The following is a 13,289-nucleotide window of genomic DNA, read 5'->3' as shown; positions in this document are numbered from 1 at the left end:
TTCAAGATAAGGACATGCAGGACCTGCACATACAGTACAGTAAGGCTGTTATAGTTACAGTGCCTGCAATAGCTTATACAGAAACAGCAAAGGAACTGAAAGAGGCCCTCATAAAACGTAGGGCTTCACCCAGCCTCGTTGATACAACAAAAGGGCTGTAAGTACATCACGGTATTTCAATATCTTCTAACAAAATCATTTTACATGCGGCATATTCAGCAATTACAAAAACAAAAACAGTTGACTCTAGTACAGGACTAGCTCAGAAGGAGGGATCAAATAAATCATGCTCCAAGTGGGCTGATCCCGGAAATCCCGTGATAAAAAAGGGTGTAGTGAGAAAAGCAAGGTTATTGATCGCCCTCTCTTTTCCTCTGTTTCCTCGGGTGTCTCGCCCTTTTTTCCGCTTACTGCATATTATCATTTGCATCTTCTCCCTCTGCCCTTGTCATGCCTGGACGTGATTAGCCAGAATACACTGTAACTTCATGAAGCCGACTCTTCCCTAAATGCCCTTCAGCAGCGGCTGCAGTTCCTGTTGAGAACACACATGGACCAAGGGAGGAGGAGACTGTGATATATAAAAAAAAAAGATACGCTAGGGAAAGGGGGGCGAGTTTTTCCTTCCATGGTGCAGAGTTGTTACTGAAAGGACAGGGAGACTGCAGGATCTCCTTTCTGCACAAGAAGAGAAGGTACGGGATTATTATTATCTGCACCTGTGTTTTCTAGTTGTAATCACTGGGCCAGTAGAATGGGTCGGGAGCTGTCCCTTCTTTCTTAGTGCTGATATCGTGTTTATTGCTTTCCCAAAAGATAAAGATATTCCATAGCAAGCTTTATTCCCTTGTGGTATATCCATTCTCAAATACCAGGCAACGTGTCTTTTTATTGCTTTGTTTCTCCTTTTCATTTGCTTATTTCTGTTTTCCTTTTTTTTAGCCTTTCTCCCCTTTTTTGCTGCTACATTTTTTCTCTCTCTAGAATACAGTACTGTACATTGCAGCATGTGTTGTCTTGAATAACCGCTTTAAGATTGATGGAGCAGCAGAGCCCTGGTGTATATGCTAGCTCATGTACTATTCTCAGACATACAAATGAAACAGGACAGAGACTTAGGCGAAGTTTTCTTCTTTTAAAATAAAAAAATATATATATTATTAGAAACAAAGCTTGGACGTGTACAATCATAACATGAATAATCTGCCTCTTTCCTTTCTTATATGTTTATAACTTTTACGATTTGCACAGGAGTCCAATGCACCATATCAATGTGTATGCATGCTAACCTTAAATAATAGGATTTCTTTTTAGGATATTTTATGAGTCATCATTTGCCAATATTTTAGGTACCAGTAGAGGGAGGCATCAAGCTGTGGTAGATCCAGAAAATGACATTTCTTATCACCTGCAGTGCAGGAGTAGGACTACTCTGGGATATCATTTGTTGCAGTCCACTAGGTTGTGCAGTGGTGTGGAACACATTCTACTGCAAAAAGGGTGATTTAACGTTTGTTAGCATCCTCATTTGGTACATTAGCCATAATAATAAAGCCTACTGTACATAGTCTGTGGTGTCATCTTAAATGCCACATTTTGTATAATGATACTTATTTTGAATTGTGGAAACATCATAATTTATAAACTGCATTATGGTACAGTACTTGGTGCCTCACCATGTGGGAACATAAAGCCTCACTCAACCTCATGGATGTAAAAACAATTGAATTTTTCAATAACTACTGTAGTATATTTATAATAAGATTAAAAGTACTGTCTCAGTACAATGTGCAATATTTCCACATGCATCCTTTCAATGAGCTACTGCATACAACTAGCATGCTGTAAGAAACTCACACCTGCACACCTCACCTTCAAACGTCCCTTCAGACATACTGAAACATTTAGTTCTACTTACAGTACCAGTGAAATATTTATTTTTGATCACATTTGATTATTAAAGCAAAGAAGAGTAGACTGTGCTTAGGAGGTTTGAAGCCATTTTTAATGTTATTAAAATGTGATGTGTGGAATGTGATACTTTTGAGTTTGTGTTTCCTGTTGATGAGAGTGCAATGTTCTCAATACATTATAAGATAATACACATTCATGCAATTATACAGTATGATTGCTTCATATATAACATGTTACATTAGTTTAAATGTGAAGCTATGCTCTCAGACTTCTTCATTAGTACTTCAAAAAATAGCAAGATTCAATAAATGCTATTCTTTGACCATTACAAGGTGTAAGTGAGCTTGTAAACGTGATTACAATTTCTCATAAATATAGTAGATATAGACATTGGGTACGACAGCCAAACTGTATTTTGTCTATTTAAACCTTCTTAAATGTAATTTATTTGTTTATTGTAGGCTAGAATTGAAGAGCTTATCAGCTAGTCTTGCATGTAATATACTAAATAAACTGAGTGGAAGGAATCAAAAGCCATCAGTATGGATTTTGTTATGAAGCAAGCTTTGGGAGGTAAGTACCAACATTGCATATCCCCAATGCTCTGTGTTTGTAACACTTAAAATACAATGCGTCAAGTCTGCACATTTCTTGTGCTCCTCCCTTTCTTTGGTATATCTATGCACCATCATGAAAAACATCACTCCCCCAAAACATTTGATAAGATGCCGATGTTCCAAAGTGTATTGTGTATCAAATACATGATTTAAAGTGATTATTGGAGGAAAAAAAAGGGCTACTTTTGGACTGCTGCTGGCAGTCCAAATGATAGATGTCATGAGCTAGAGAAGGGCGAGACAAAACAAAACACTACACTGTGTAGTATTTTATTAACAATTTTTAAATAATAAAAACATAATCAATGCACTCATATTATATGAGTAGGAAAAACTCATAACAATGTGTTCCCGATGTGACATTTTTTCACATTGCTTTTGTATTGTTTGTACTTATGACATATTTTGCTAGCTTTTCTATCTCTCATGAGATCCCTGAAAGTTTTATTATTTTTTACTTGCAATAGTAACATTTGTGCAGTCACACTGCTAATATACATAGTGTTTTGAAAATGTTCATGGTATTTCATATATTAAGCTGTTCCATTAATGAAACATCATTTCAGTTGTTGCATCATTCACATTTAGTAAGTGGTGCAGTACATTGGTAATGACGAAAAGCAGTAGGGATAAAATAACAAACATATTCGAGCATTTCCTTAAATGTAAAATGTTTATTAGTTTCCTAGCTAAAGAAGAACAAATATTAACACATCAAATATAACTTTGATTTTCTGCGTTTACATTTTTTTACAGTACATCAATATTACCATTTACAAGCACACAATTCATTAAAGCATCAAATATATTTTTACACTATCAAGATAAACTAATTGATTTAAATATCAACATGTATACTTTGTAATACTTTGTAATATACAGTAATGTCCCAGCATTCGCAATGTATGGTAGTATCCTTTTAGGTTATGCATATGCATGTTCAAAGTACCTGTCAAATATATAATTGAGCTATAATAGGATTTTATTTTACAATAAATAATAGCCACATATTTTTATTTTAGCCAAGTCTTAATTAAGCATTTTAGTTTTATGAAAAGCAAACAATTGAAAGCCCAATCGTCATGTTAAATGGATACATGGTAGTTTCATAAATTATGTATTTGCTTCAAAAGGGTATTTAACTGTGTTAATTAGTATCTTGGATTCTGCCAAGATCAGCATCCCCTACTTGGACAATGCATTGCAGTCCTCATAGAAGAAAAGCAGTATACTAGATCTGGCTGTTCCCTATTTGGTTCCATGTACACAGCAAAATTGTGCAATGCAGTTTTTGCATCCATTAAAAATCGCAAGTGTTTTGCACAAATTCTTTTTCAAATAACTATGTTAAATGGGCTGATTGGGATCTGCTGATTGTAGAAAAAAAATCTTCCAAGATGTGAAATAGGATTTAATCCATTAAGCAGCCTTTAGATAAAACCATTTGTCAGGTCCTTCATTCAGAGCACAGCTATATCGATAAAGAAAATGATTAAAACTCAGTGAACTGTGGTTGAAATGATTTTTATTTCAATTGATTTATGCCAAGGGGTTTATTGAAGGTCGAAAGAAGGAACTAAAAAATGTGCAAAACCCAAGACATTTTTACATTTTTTGTTTCCAGTTGTAACATTATTAAGCAGACATATTTTTTAATACCCTGTCCTTTAATGAATGCTTGAAATCTTATACATATCTGACACATAATTTTTAGAAAGACAACATTAATGCCACCTCAGTCCTGACGGCAAAAATGTAATCCTCCTTGAAGAGAAAGCAAAAAGATAGGAACGTGTGGTCATCGTCCTCCTCCTCGTCATCAATTTCCTTTAAACTTTTCATTATAAATCAAGTTGTACTCTATCAAGGCAATTTTGCAGCAAAATTGACGGAATAGCATCATTTTTATCTTGCACCTCCATGTATATGTGAATGTATAAAATACTTTGCTCCATTTCTTTGCCCCAAACATGTCAATTTATGATTTAAGCTGTGAAAAGGAGGCATTATGCATTATATTGATGATAGCAAAGAGAGACCTGAAAGACTAGGTAAGGAGACTCCCACAAATAACCATGCTCAAAGTATCAACACAAGCTTTCTTTGCTCATAAAACATCTTGTTACATAGCCCCCAGGATTTTCCAGCAAGAAAATGTTTCTGTGTCCAAAAATCAGAAAATGCTCAAACAAATATCTCTGCAAATGTACAGCCTGTAAAAGAAAGATAAGAGCCCAATATGTTTATTAAATGAGACATTAACAAAATATGTGCTTTTTAAAAAATAGCTCAGAAATTGAGCCTTAACTGGTACAAAGGTCCAGGAAGCAAAAAACATTTATACAAGGCATAATACTGGGAACAAAATTAAAAAAATAGTGCATGGATGTAAACATTAGAGAAAGGGGTCATGGAGAGTTTATAGTCCAAGAAGTGGTGCATTTAGAGACATTCTATGCATAGACACAGAGTACATGAAAGTGAAATGTTTAAAGACAAAATCAAGTTTTATAAGTCCATATGCAATAGGCCCTGTGGTCATGTTGCCACACTTTGGCGATGTTTGCTGCAAAGTTGAATTTCTAGTTGGGTCTTAAAGTTGGGGAGAGATGAAGCTTGACAGACAGTGAGAGGATGAGTGCTTCAAAAGTAGTTAGAGAAAAAATATTTTAGATGGGACGGAGAAGATAACCTGAAGAAAATGTGAAGAGACAAGCAGGTACTACACATAGAGCTCTATGTATCAAGAGGTATGTGTGGGCAGATTCGTCAAATAATTAAAAAAAAAAAATTCTGTCGGAAAAGCAACATGCAGAGGAAGTCTGACTTGCTGTCCTTGTAGAAACCCGTGGTCACAATGACAGCAAGTCTTGCAACCATGAAGTATTAATGCTGTGGGTGGGGCTCCATGCTTTTGAATGGGACCCCACAACGTTAATCCTTCGCTTAAAATGGCAATCTGCAGGTAGAGGAATGCTGGTACTCACCTTTCAGATGAGCTGGGAAGCACTTTGCAGCCGTCTCTGCATATTTCCGTCAGGATCCGTGTCCCCACTCGCTGAAGTAAGAAGGGCTGTATTTCCTTCCCGATTATGTAGATGCCCTTATATGGAGCCCTACATCATGAGGGAGAGCTATATGGCCCTATTAGGTCATCTACATCATCAAGAGGGCTGCAGTGTTATATGTCCTGTCCAGCCCTTTGATGATGTAGATGACCAAATTTGGCCATAGCTTCCCCCTCCAGATGTTGGGACCATATAAGGGCATCTAAATAATCCAACGGGAAGGAAATACAGCCTTAATTATCTTCGGCGAGCGGGGACTCAGATCGAGACAGAGATGCAGAAACGGCTGCAAACTGCTTCACAGCTCATCTGCAAGGTGAGTACCGGTATTTGTCTCCCTGCAGATGGCCCAAAAGTATTAATGCAGTGGGGTCCAATTCAGAAGCATGGAGCAACATGGAGTTAATCCTCCCGGGCAACTTACTGTCCTATGGCCACTAGAGCTGTAGTCACAGTGAAGCCATACCGGAGCAGTGAAAATTACGGCACCAAGGACAGTACTGTGTCTGGCTACATCTGCATGTATGAATTGTATTTTTACTGTTTTAGAACACAACGGGTGCTAGTATTCTGCACTAAAGACTTACGCCCCCTTTAATGGGACAGAGAACTAGCACAGAAAACTATCAATAAATTTAACGCAAGACACACATTTTCTAATACATAGATCTGTGCCAATTTGCAAATGTAACTGTGCCCTAGCTCCTCCCACTTGCTCCATAAATCCTCATCTCGGCTCAGGCAGACGCAGACATAACTGAAAATGGAACAACTAAGCTTAATACATAGATGCTGTCTGGCTCAGGTATATTTCAGAGTGAGTTGCGACAAAATAACGACATTGCTCCAATATTTTGCCTTTGATACATAGAGCCCATAGTGAGAGCTGAGATATGAGAAGCACAGGAGTGAAGAGCCTCACAGTAGAGTCATAGTATTTTGTAGGTGCTTTGGAATACAGTATAATGGGAAGCCAGACAATGGATTTGAGGAGAGAGGCAAGGGCATCTTTGAGGGAATGCAATTATTTTAGCCATTATGTTTCTTATAGATAATGTACACCAAATAAAAATAGCACTTGTGAGCACATTAACATGTCCCAGACGGGTATACAACCCTGCTTTTCATATTTTTCTTCTAGAAGAACAATGTTTCCACTGCAGCTATGGATTCTGAGAAGGTAGTATGCTATGAGGCAATAAGTAGAGTTTACAGAAGTTTGCAGTAGTTAAGACAGGAGAAAATTGGGGTATGAATTACTGTAGAGTGTTAGTGGTGGTGTGAGAGAGGACATATTGGATTCATGTGATGTGGAAGAAGAAATCTCAGGATTTAGAAAATGTGTGAATGTGACAGGAGAAGGTAAGTTGGAGTCAAATGTTTGTTATTTAATTTACATTAGTAGAAATATTTTAACATGCATGCCTTATTGTGTGGAGCAATAGGTATGTTAGGAAAGGTGTTCCCCAAAGTACAAATTATTACAAGTAAAAAGTTTTGGTTCTTAATTATCCTCCCTATGAAAAAATGAAGAAGCTTGTTAAATCAGACACAATAGTAGAAATATGACAAACCAGTGCTGCAAAGATCAATTGTGTCCATATAATGGTATAATCACTCCTCAAGTGGACTCCACATGAATTGTAGAAAATATCAGCATCCCATAGCCAGAGAATGGGGAACTCGTACCTAGTGCTGCCCATGGCTAAACACAATAGTAAAAGTACAATACATGTCCCCCGATTGGATAATAAACCATATGGAAACAGGGCTGAAGTTACTCAGTGGGTGTCCATGTATCCGGTTTGTCCAAAAAGTCCACACTGAAGATGAGATACCATGCAAAATCTGTCAGAGAAGATATTAAAACAAAAATAGAAACAAGGCAGAGCACTGCCAGAAATGAATCGGAGGAGGTGTGATAAAGGGTGTACAGCCCAAAACGCGTAGGTGTGTTGTTACTGCATCAAGGGTCTATGTTGATCCAATAAACTTTTCTCTTTTTCTAATGTGAAGCATTCTCTGAATCATTTCTGGCAGTGATCTGCCTTGTTTCTATTTTTGTAAAACAGGCACAAAGCTGTGGTCGCCACAGGTTGGTGCCCTTATGGGAAAAAATCTGAGTTTAGCTTCAGAGGGTGTTGGGCCTTACAATCCTTTTAGATCCATGGATATTTTTGTTAAATAGGCCAACACAGGGCCTATCCAGGGACAAGTGCAATTTAGTTGCTCATTTTGCCATGGCGACGAGATCGCAGCATTATGGAAACAGCTAGAAGTTCCATCCATATCCAAAATTAGAAATTTAATTTGGTTTGAATGCCAGATGGAAAAGTTAACGAGTTTGGTTAACGACTCTGGCTCTAAATTCCAAAAAGTCTGGCTGCCATGGTTGTCCCAGACAGATATCCCTGGGATAAACAGTGCCACAATTATGTTTTGATAGTAAGGAAATGCGTTCTCCCTTGATGGGAGATAATGCGTAAGAGAGACTTGACAATAGAACAGAGGATGATTAGATTGTGCAGGGCCTGTGGGGGGACTACCCCCTGGTCAGACCGGAGCGAGCGGTGAGGCCACTTCGCACTACATTGCTCAGGAAGGATGGACGGACCCCCCCCCCCACCCTCCTGCCTGCCTGCCCCTTTTATTTCCCAATTTTTTTGATGTATTAACTTGGCAAGGAATATGTGTACAAAAATGTTCAGAAATCTGTCAAAATAATTTTCTTGTCCACTATGTATTGTTATATCTTTGCAAGAACTCAATAAAATGTATGTTGCAAAAAAAAAAAAACAGACATACTGATTCATTTATTGTGTTGCATAGTTTTCCGGAACCCGAAATGACCTTAAATTACCTTACCTTTGTACTTGAGCAATATTATCACAGAATGCATGATGTATTAATTGTCTTTTTTTAATACTGTATCATTCCTAAAACTTCACACCTCTTGTACTGGCTCACCATTGAGGCAAAATACATACAGGCAGTCCTGTTTTACAACGCTTCGTTTTACAACGAATGGCTTATCCAACGCTATGCAATGCATACCTATGTTCATTTTTACAACGCCAAAACGGCTTATCCAATGCTCTTACGACACTTTGCAAAGTTGTTTATGTGTATATAATATATATTATACTATATAATATATTATATTTTTATATTATATGTATATATTTAAATTATATATATAATACAGTATATACACTATATAATTTATGTGTGTGCTGCATATCTTATTGTCTGCGTAAAATATTTTGTGTATTTTAGCATTAAAAATGCTTTCAGGAACGGAACCTTTCATTTAAACAGTGTTCCTATGGGAAAACGTGTTTCGCTTTACAACGTTTCGCTATCCAACGCCATTTTGAGTAACGCATAGTGTCGGATAACCTGTACTTGTTATCTCATGTAACGTATGTACAGGTGGAAACAAAAACTCTGCTATACTTAACTATAAAAATCATTACTTAATAGCTACACTGATAAACATAATTCATATTGATAAGGACATCTGAATTCCCTGAATTCAAGTAATATTTCTATTTTTCCCTAAATTACGTCTTAGAATTAGGTGAAATGTGCAGGGGAAAGGGAAATGGACAGGGCACTTCTAAAAGTGAATGTCAAAACAGTGTTTAAGGAAAACAATAGGACACAAATGTGAATCACCTATAAACAATTAAATAATACCCTTCACCAACCAGTGATAAAAAAGTATTAGAAATACAAATAGTGATTGGCAGCTCAACTTCCTCAAATGGGACTGTTCCAAGTCCCAGGATGTGTATTTTCTTTTCTTCTGGGAGAGGAGGAGCGCAAATGTGCTCAGTGGTACATGTGAATAAAAGAAATAAAGGCAAATATAGTGCAGAGTGTAAATACTATAAAATGTCAATCTATAAACCTTAGGTAGTAGCACTCACTAAACTTCTTGTAAGATTAAGCATGTCAGCGATTCTTCTCAATCTGACTGGAGCCTTTGTAATTGATATATGTAGTAATTCTTAGGATTAGATTAGAACTTCCACATTGATGACCCCTCTCTCCCTTGGAATTCCTGCGCTCTCTCTCTTCTTTTAGACTTTAACAGTGGACTGCAGCCAGCCACAAGGATGGCCACTACCTAGACCTGGTCTTCACTAAAAACATCTCACTCTGATTTCTCCATTTCCCCCTTTCCTCTCTCTGACCATCACCTCATGTAATTTTCTCTCTCTCGGTTCTCCCCTTCTCCATCTCATCCACCCCTCGTTTCTGCAGAAACCTGTGCTCTATTAACCTAACAGCTTTTGCTTCCACTTTACGCTTCTCCCTCTCCTCTCTCAGTTCTGCTCCAGACCCTGACAACCTTGTCAGGAACTACAACACTGCTTTATCCTTCTCTCTTGATCTACATGCCCTGCTTTCTCTCTGCCGTCCTCGCCCTTCTAACCCCAGACCCTGACTAAATTCACAAATGTGCATGCTGTGTTCCTCCACTCGTTCCTATAAATGCCTTTGGAGGAAATCTCACACTCTCTTTTTTCACTAGAAATGTATGCTATCCTGTTTCAACTCTGCCCTCTCTCAGGTTAAACAAACCTAATTTTTTTCACTAATCAACACACACACACAAGTCTAACCCATGCCAACTCTTCTCTGTCTGATTCTCTACTCAGACCACCCTCAGCTGTCCCTTCTTCTTCCTCCATCTCACCTCAGAACGTTGCTGATTATTTTAAGGATATTTGGAATCATATGTCAGGACATCCTCTCTGTTTCCTCCTCCCATCCTACACCACTTTCTAACTCTCCTCCAGCCTTCCTTGAATCTTTTTCCGCTGTCTCAGAGGAGGATTTGTCATTGCTGATCTCCTCTTCTCCCTCTACCACTTGCCCTCTTGACCCCATTCCCTCCCATCTCCTAAAACCTCTTGCTCCTACTATAATCCCTATGCTCACACACATTTTTAACTCCTCCCTCTACTCTGGTACCATTCCCTCCGACCTTCAAACATGCAACAGTTATACCATTACTCAAAAACAGCAAGCTTGACCCTACCTGAATTTCTAAATATCGACCTATCTCCATCCTGCCTTTTGCCTCTAAACACCTTGAATGTCTTGTATTGTCTCACTTGCTCCATTTTATCAACACCAATTCTCTCCTAGACCCTCTACAATCTGGCTTTTGCACAGCTCACTTGACTGAAACAGCCCTCACTAATATAACTAATAAACTCCATGCTGCCAAAGACAGTGGTCATTACACTCTGCTCATATTACTCGATCTCTCTGCAGCATTTTATACCGTGGACCACCCTCTTCTCCTTCACATTCTCCATACTCTTGGTATTTGGAACAAATCTCTCTCCTTGATCTTCTCATACCTCTCCCATTGCACTTTCAGTGTCTCTTCTGCTAATACCTCCTCTATCGATCTCTCTGTGAGGTACCCCAGGGCTCAGTCCTGGGACCTCTTCTCTTTTCTCTGCACACACTTTGTCTAAGTGACCTAATCACATCTCGGGTTTAAATATCACCTCTATGCTGATTATACCTCTCACATTCAAAACATATCTAAAACATGTCGCTTTTTCCTCTGCAATATTACAAAGATATGCCCTTTCCTCTGTTGCTCGACTGCTAAAACTCTTACTCAGGCCCTCCTTCTCTCCCGTCTTGATTACAGTAACCTCCTGCTGTCCAGCCTTCCTGTCTCCCCTACAACCTATCCTAAACGCTGCTGCCAGAATCACTCTACTCTTTCCTAAATCTGTCTCAGTATCTCCCCTGCTGAAATAACTCTCCTGGCTTCCTATAAAATCCCGCATCTTGCACTCAATTCTCCTCTTCACTTTTAAAGCTTTGCACTCTTCTTCCCCTCCGTACATCTCAGCTCTAATTTCTCGCTATACACCATCCCGACTCTTGCGTTCTGCTCAAGGATGACTTCTCTCTACCCCATTTGTATCTAAAGCCATCTCCTGCCTTAAACCTTTTTTCCTGACTGCCCCACACCTCTGGAATGCCCTTCCCCTCAACACCCGACTAGCACCCTCTCTATCCACCTTTAAGACCCACCTTAAGACACACTTGCTTAAAGAAGCATATGAGTAGCACCTTGGCTAATACTATACACATGATCCATAAAGTGTGGCCCTCTGCAGACACACTTACCAGAATGCCCTCCTACTGTCTCTATACATTCTTCCTACCTACCAAATAGATTGTAAGTTCTTCGGATCAGGGACTCCTCTTCTGAAATGTTAATTTTATGTCTGAAGCACTGTTGCAGGGTACATGCAACCACACATGCAGGTTCCCTTGATAAGGCTTATTTATTGAGCCTTAAAAACATACAGCACACAAAAACAAAATAGCTTCTCTTCAGCATACAAAAACAAAATAGCTTCTCTTCAGCAGACAAAACCAAAATAGCTTCTCTTCAGCATAGAAAACAAGGCAGCTTCTCTTCAGCATGCAGGACACAGACAGTTATCACACATGTACTTTGAAAAACAGACCTTATAGCAGTAATCTCTTCAGTATTTCAGTCCTGCTCCTGACCAGCTAGCTTGCATGTGTGTACAGCCTGGGAGTTTTAAAACACCTTGATTATGCAGCTGGGGTCAGACTAATTAAGCAGCCCTTCTTAATTGAAACTTAACCTCGTCACTGCTGCACTGCAAGCTTAAACATAGGTTTGCCAGGTATATGGCTGGTGACGTTCATTAACCCTGTCACATTCCTCCCTTGTTAGTGTGTGGCTGGGGCCACGCACGGCTGAAGTCCGATCATCCACCCCTTCTCTAGAAAAGAAGTCCGCATTTGCATTTTCTTTTCCTTGCCTGTGCTGAATCTCAAATGAGAAGGGTTGGAGGGCCATATACCACCTGGTCAATCTAGCATTGGAGTCCTTCATACTATTTAACCACTTTAATGGAGCATGGTCCGTCACCAGAGTAAAATGGAGTCCTGCCAGGTAATGCATCAAAGCCTCGATTGCCCACTTTACTGCGAGGCACTCCTTCTCAATCACTGAGTAGTTATTTTCCCTCTGGAACAATTTCCTACTCAGAAAAAGGATCAGATGTTCCACTACCTCAAACTGTTGTGACAACACTGCCAATAGCCCTATCTCTGATGCAACGGTTTGCACTACAAAGGGCCTGTTGAAGTCTGGGCTTCTAAGGATGGGACCCTCTGATAGACACCTTTTTATGTCCTCAAAGGCTCTCTGACACTCCCTTGACCATACCACTTGTGTAGGGGCACACTTTTTTGTGAGGTCCGTTAATGGGGCTGCAACTTCCAAGTAGTTGAGGATGAACTGCTGATAGTAACCTGCTAAACCCATCAGAGAGCGTACCTGCGTTTTTGTTTGGGGGGTCGGAACTTTTTTCAGGGCAACTACCTTGTCGGCTAGTGGCCTTACTTTTCCCCCTCCCACTGCATACCCTAAGTATTTGGTTTCTGCCTTACCTAAGGCACATTTCTTAGGATTGGTTGTGAGCCCTACCTCTCTTAGAGATTTGAGGACCGCTTTCAGCCTATTTAGATGGGCCCGCCACTGTTTACTATAAATTACAATGTAATCTAGGTAGGCTGCAGCATAAGCCCTATGGGGTCTCAGCACTTTATCCATGAGTCTCTGAAATGTGGCTGGGGCTCCATGCAGTCCAAATAGCATTGTCACAAA

The 13,289-nt window shown here is 39.2% G+C and overlaps 1 protein-coding gene across 1 annotated transcript in view; it reads left to right on the top strand.

The window, feature by feature from the left end:
- The first annotated feature begins 335 nt into the window (after positions 1 to 335).
- CPLX1 (complexin 1) overlaps positions 336 to 13,289 on the top strand; it is a 344,241-nt gene continuing 331,287 nt past the window's right edge. The window contains exons 1-2 of the mRNA XM_075594327.1: positions 336 to 695; positions 2,376 to 2,487. Coding sequence (XP_075450442.1) covers positions 2,457 to 2,487 — 31 coding nt within the window. The 5' untranslated portion in view covers positions 336 to 695; positions 2,376 to 2,456. The remainder of the gene's footprint in view (positions 696 to 2,375; positions 2,488 to 13,289) is intronic.

Source organism: Ascaphus truei, chromosome 1 (genome assembly GCF_040206685.1).
Source record: "Ascaphus truei isolate aAscTru1 chromosome 1, aAscTru1.hap1, whole genome shotgun sequence".
In the NCBI taxonomy this organism is placed as follows: domain Eukaryota; kingdom Metazoa; phylum Chordata; class Amphibia; order Anura; family Ascaphidae; genus Ascaphus; species Ascaphus truei.
Note: the sequence above shows the minus strand (reverse complement) of the source record. Positions and strands in the feature narration are given on the sequence as shown.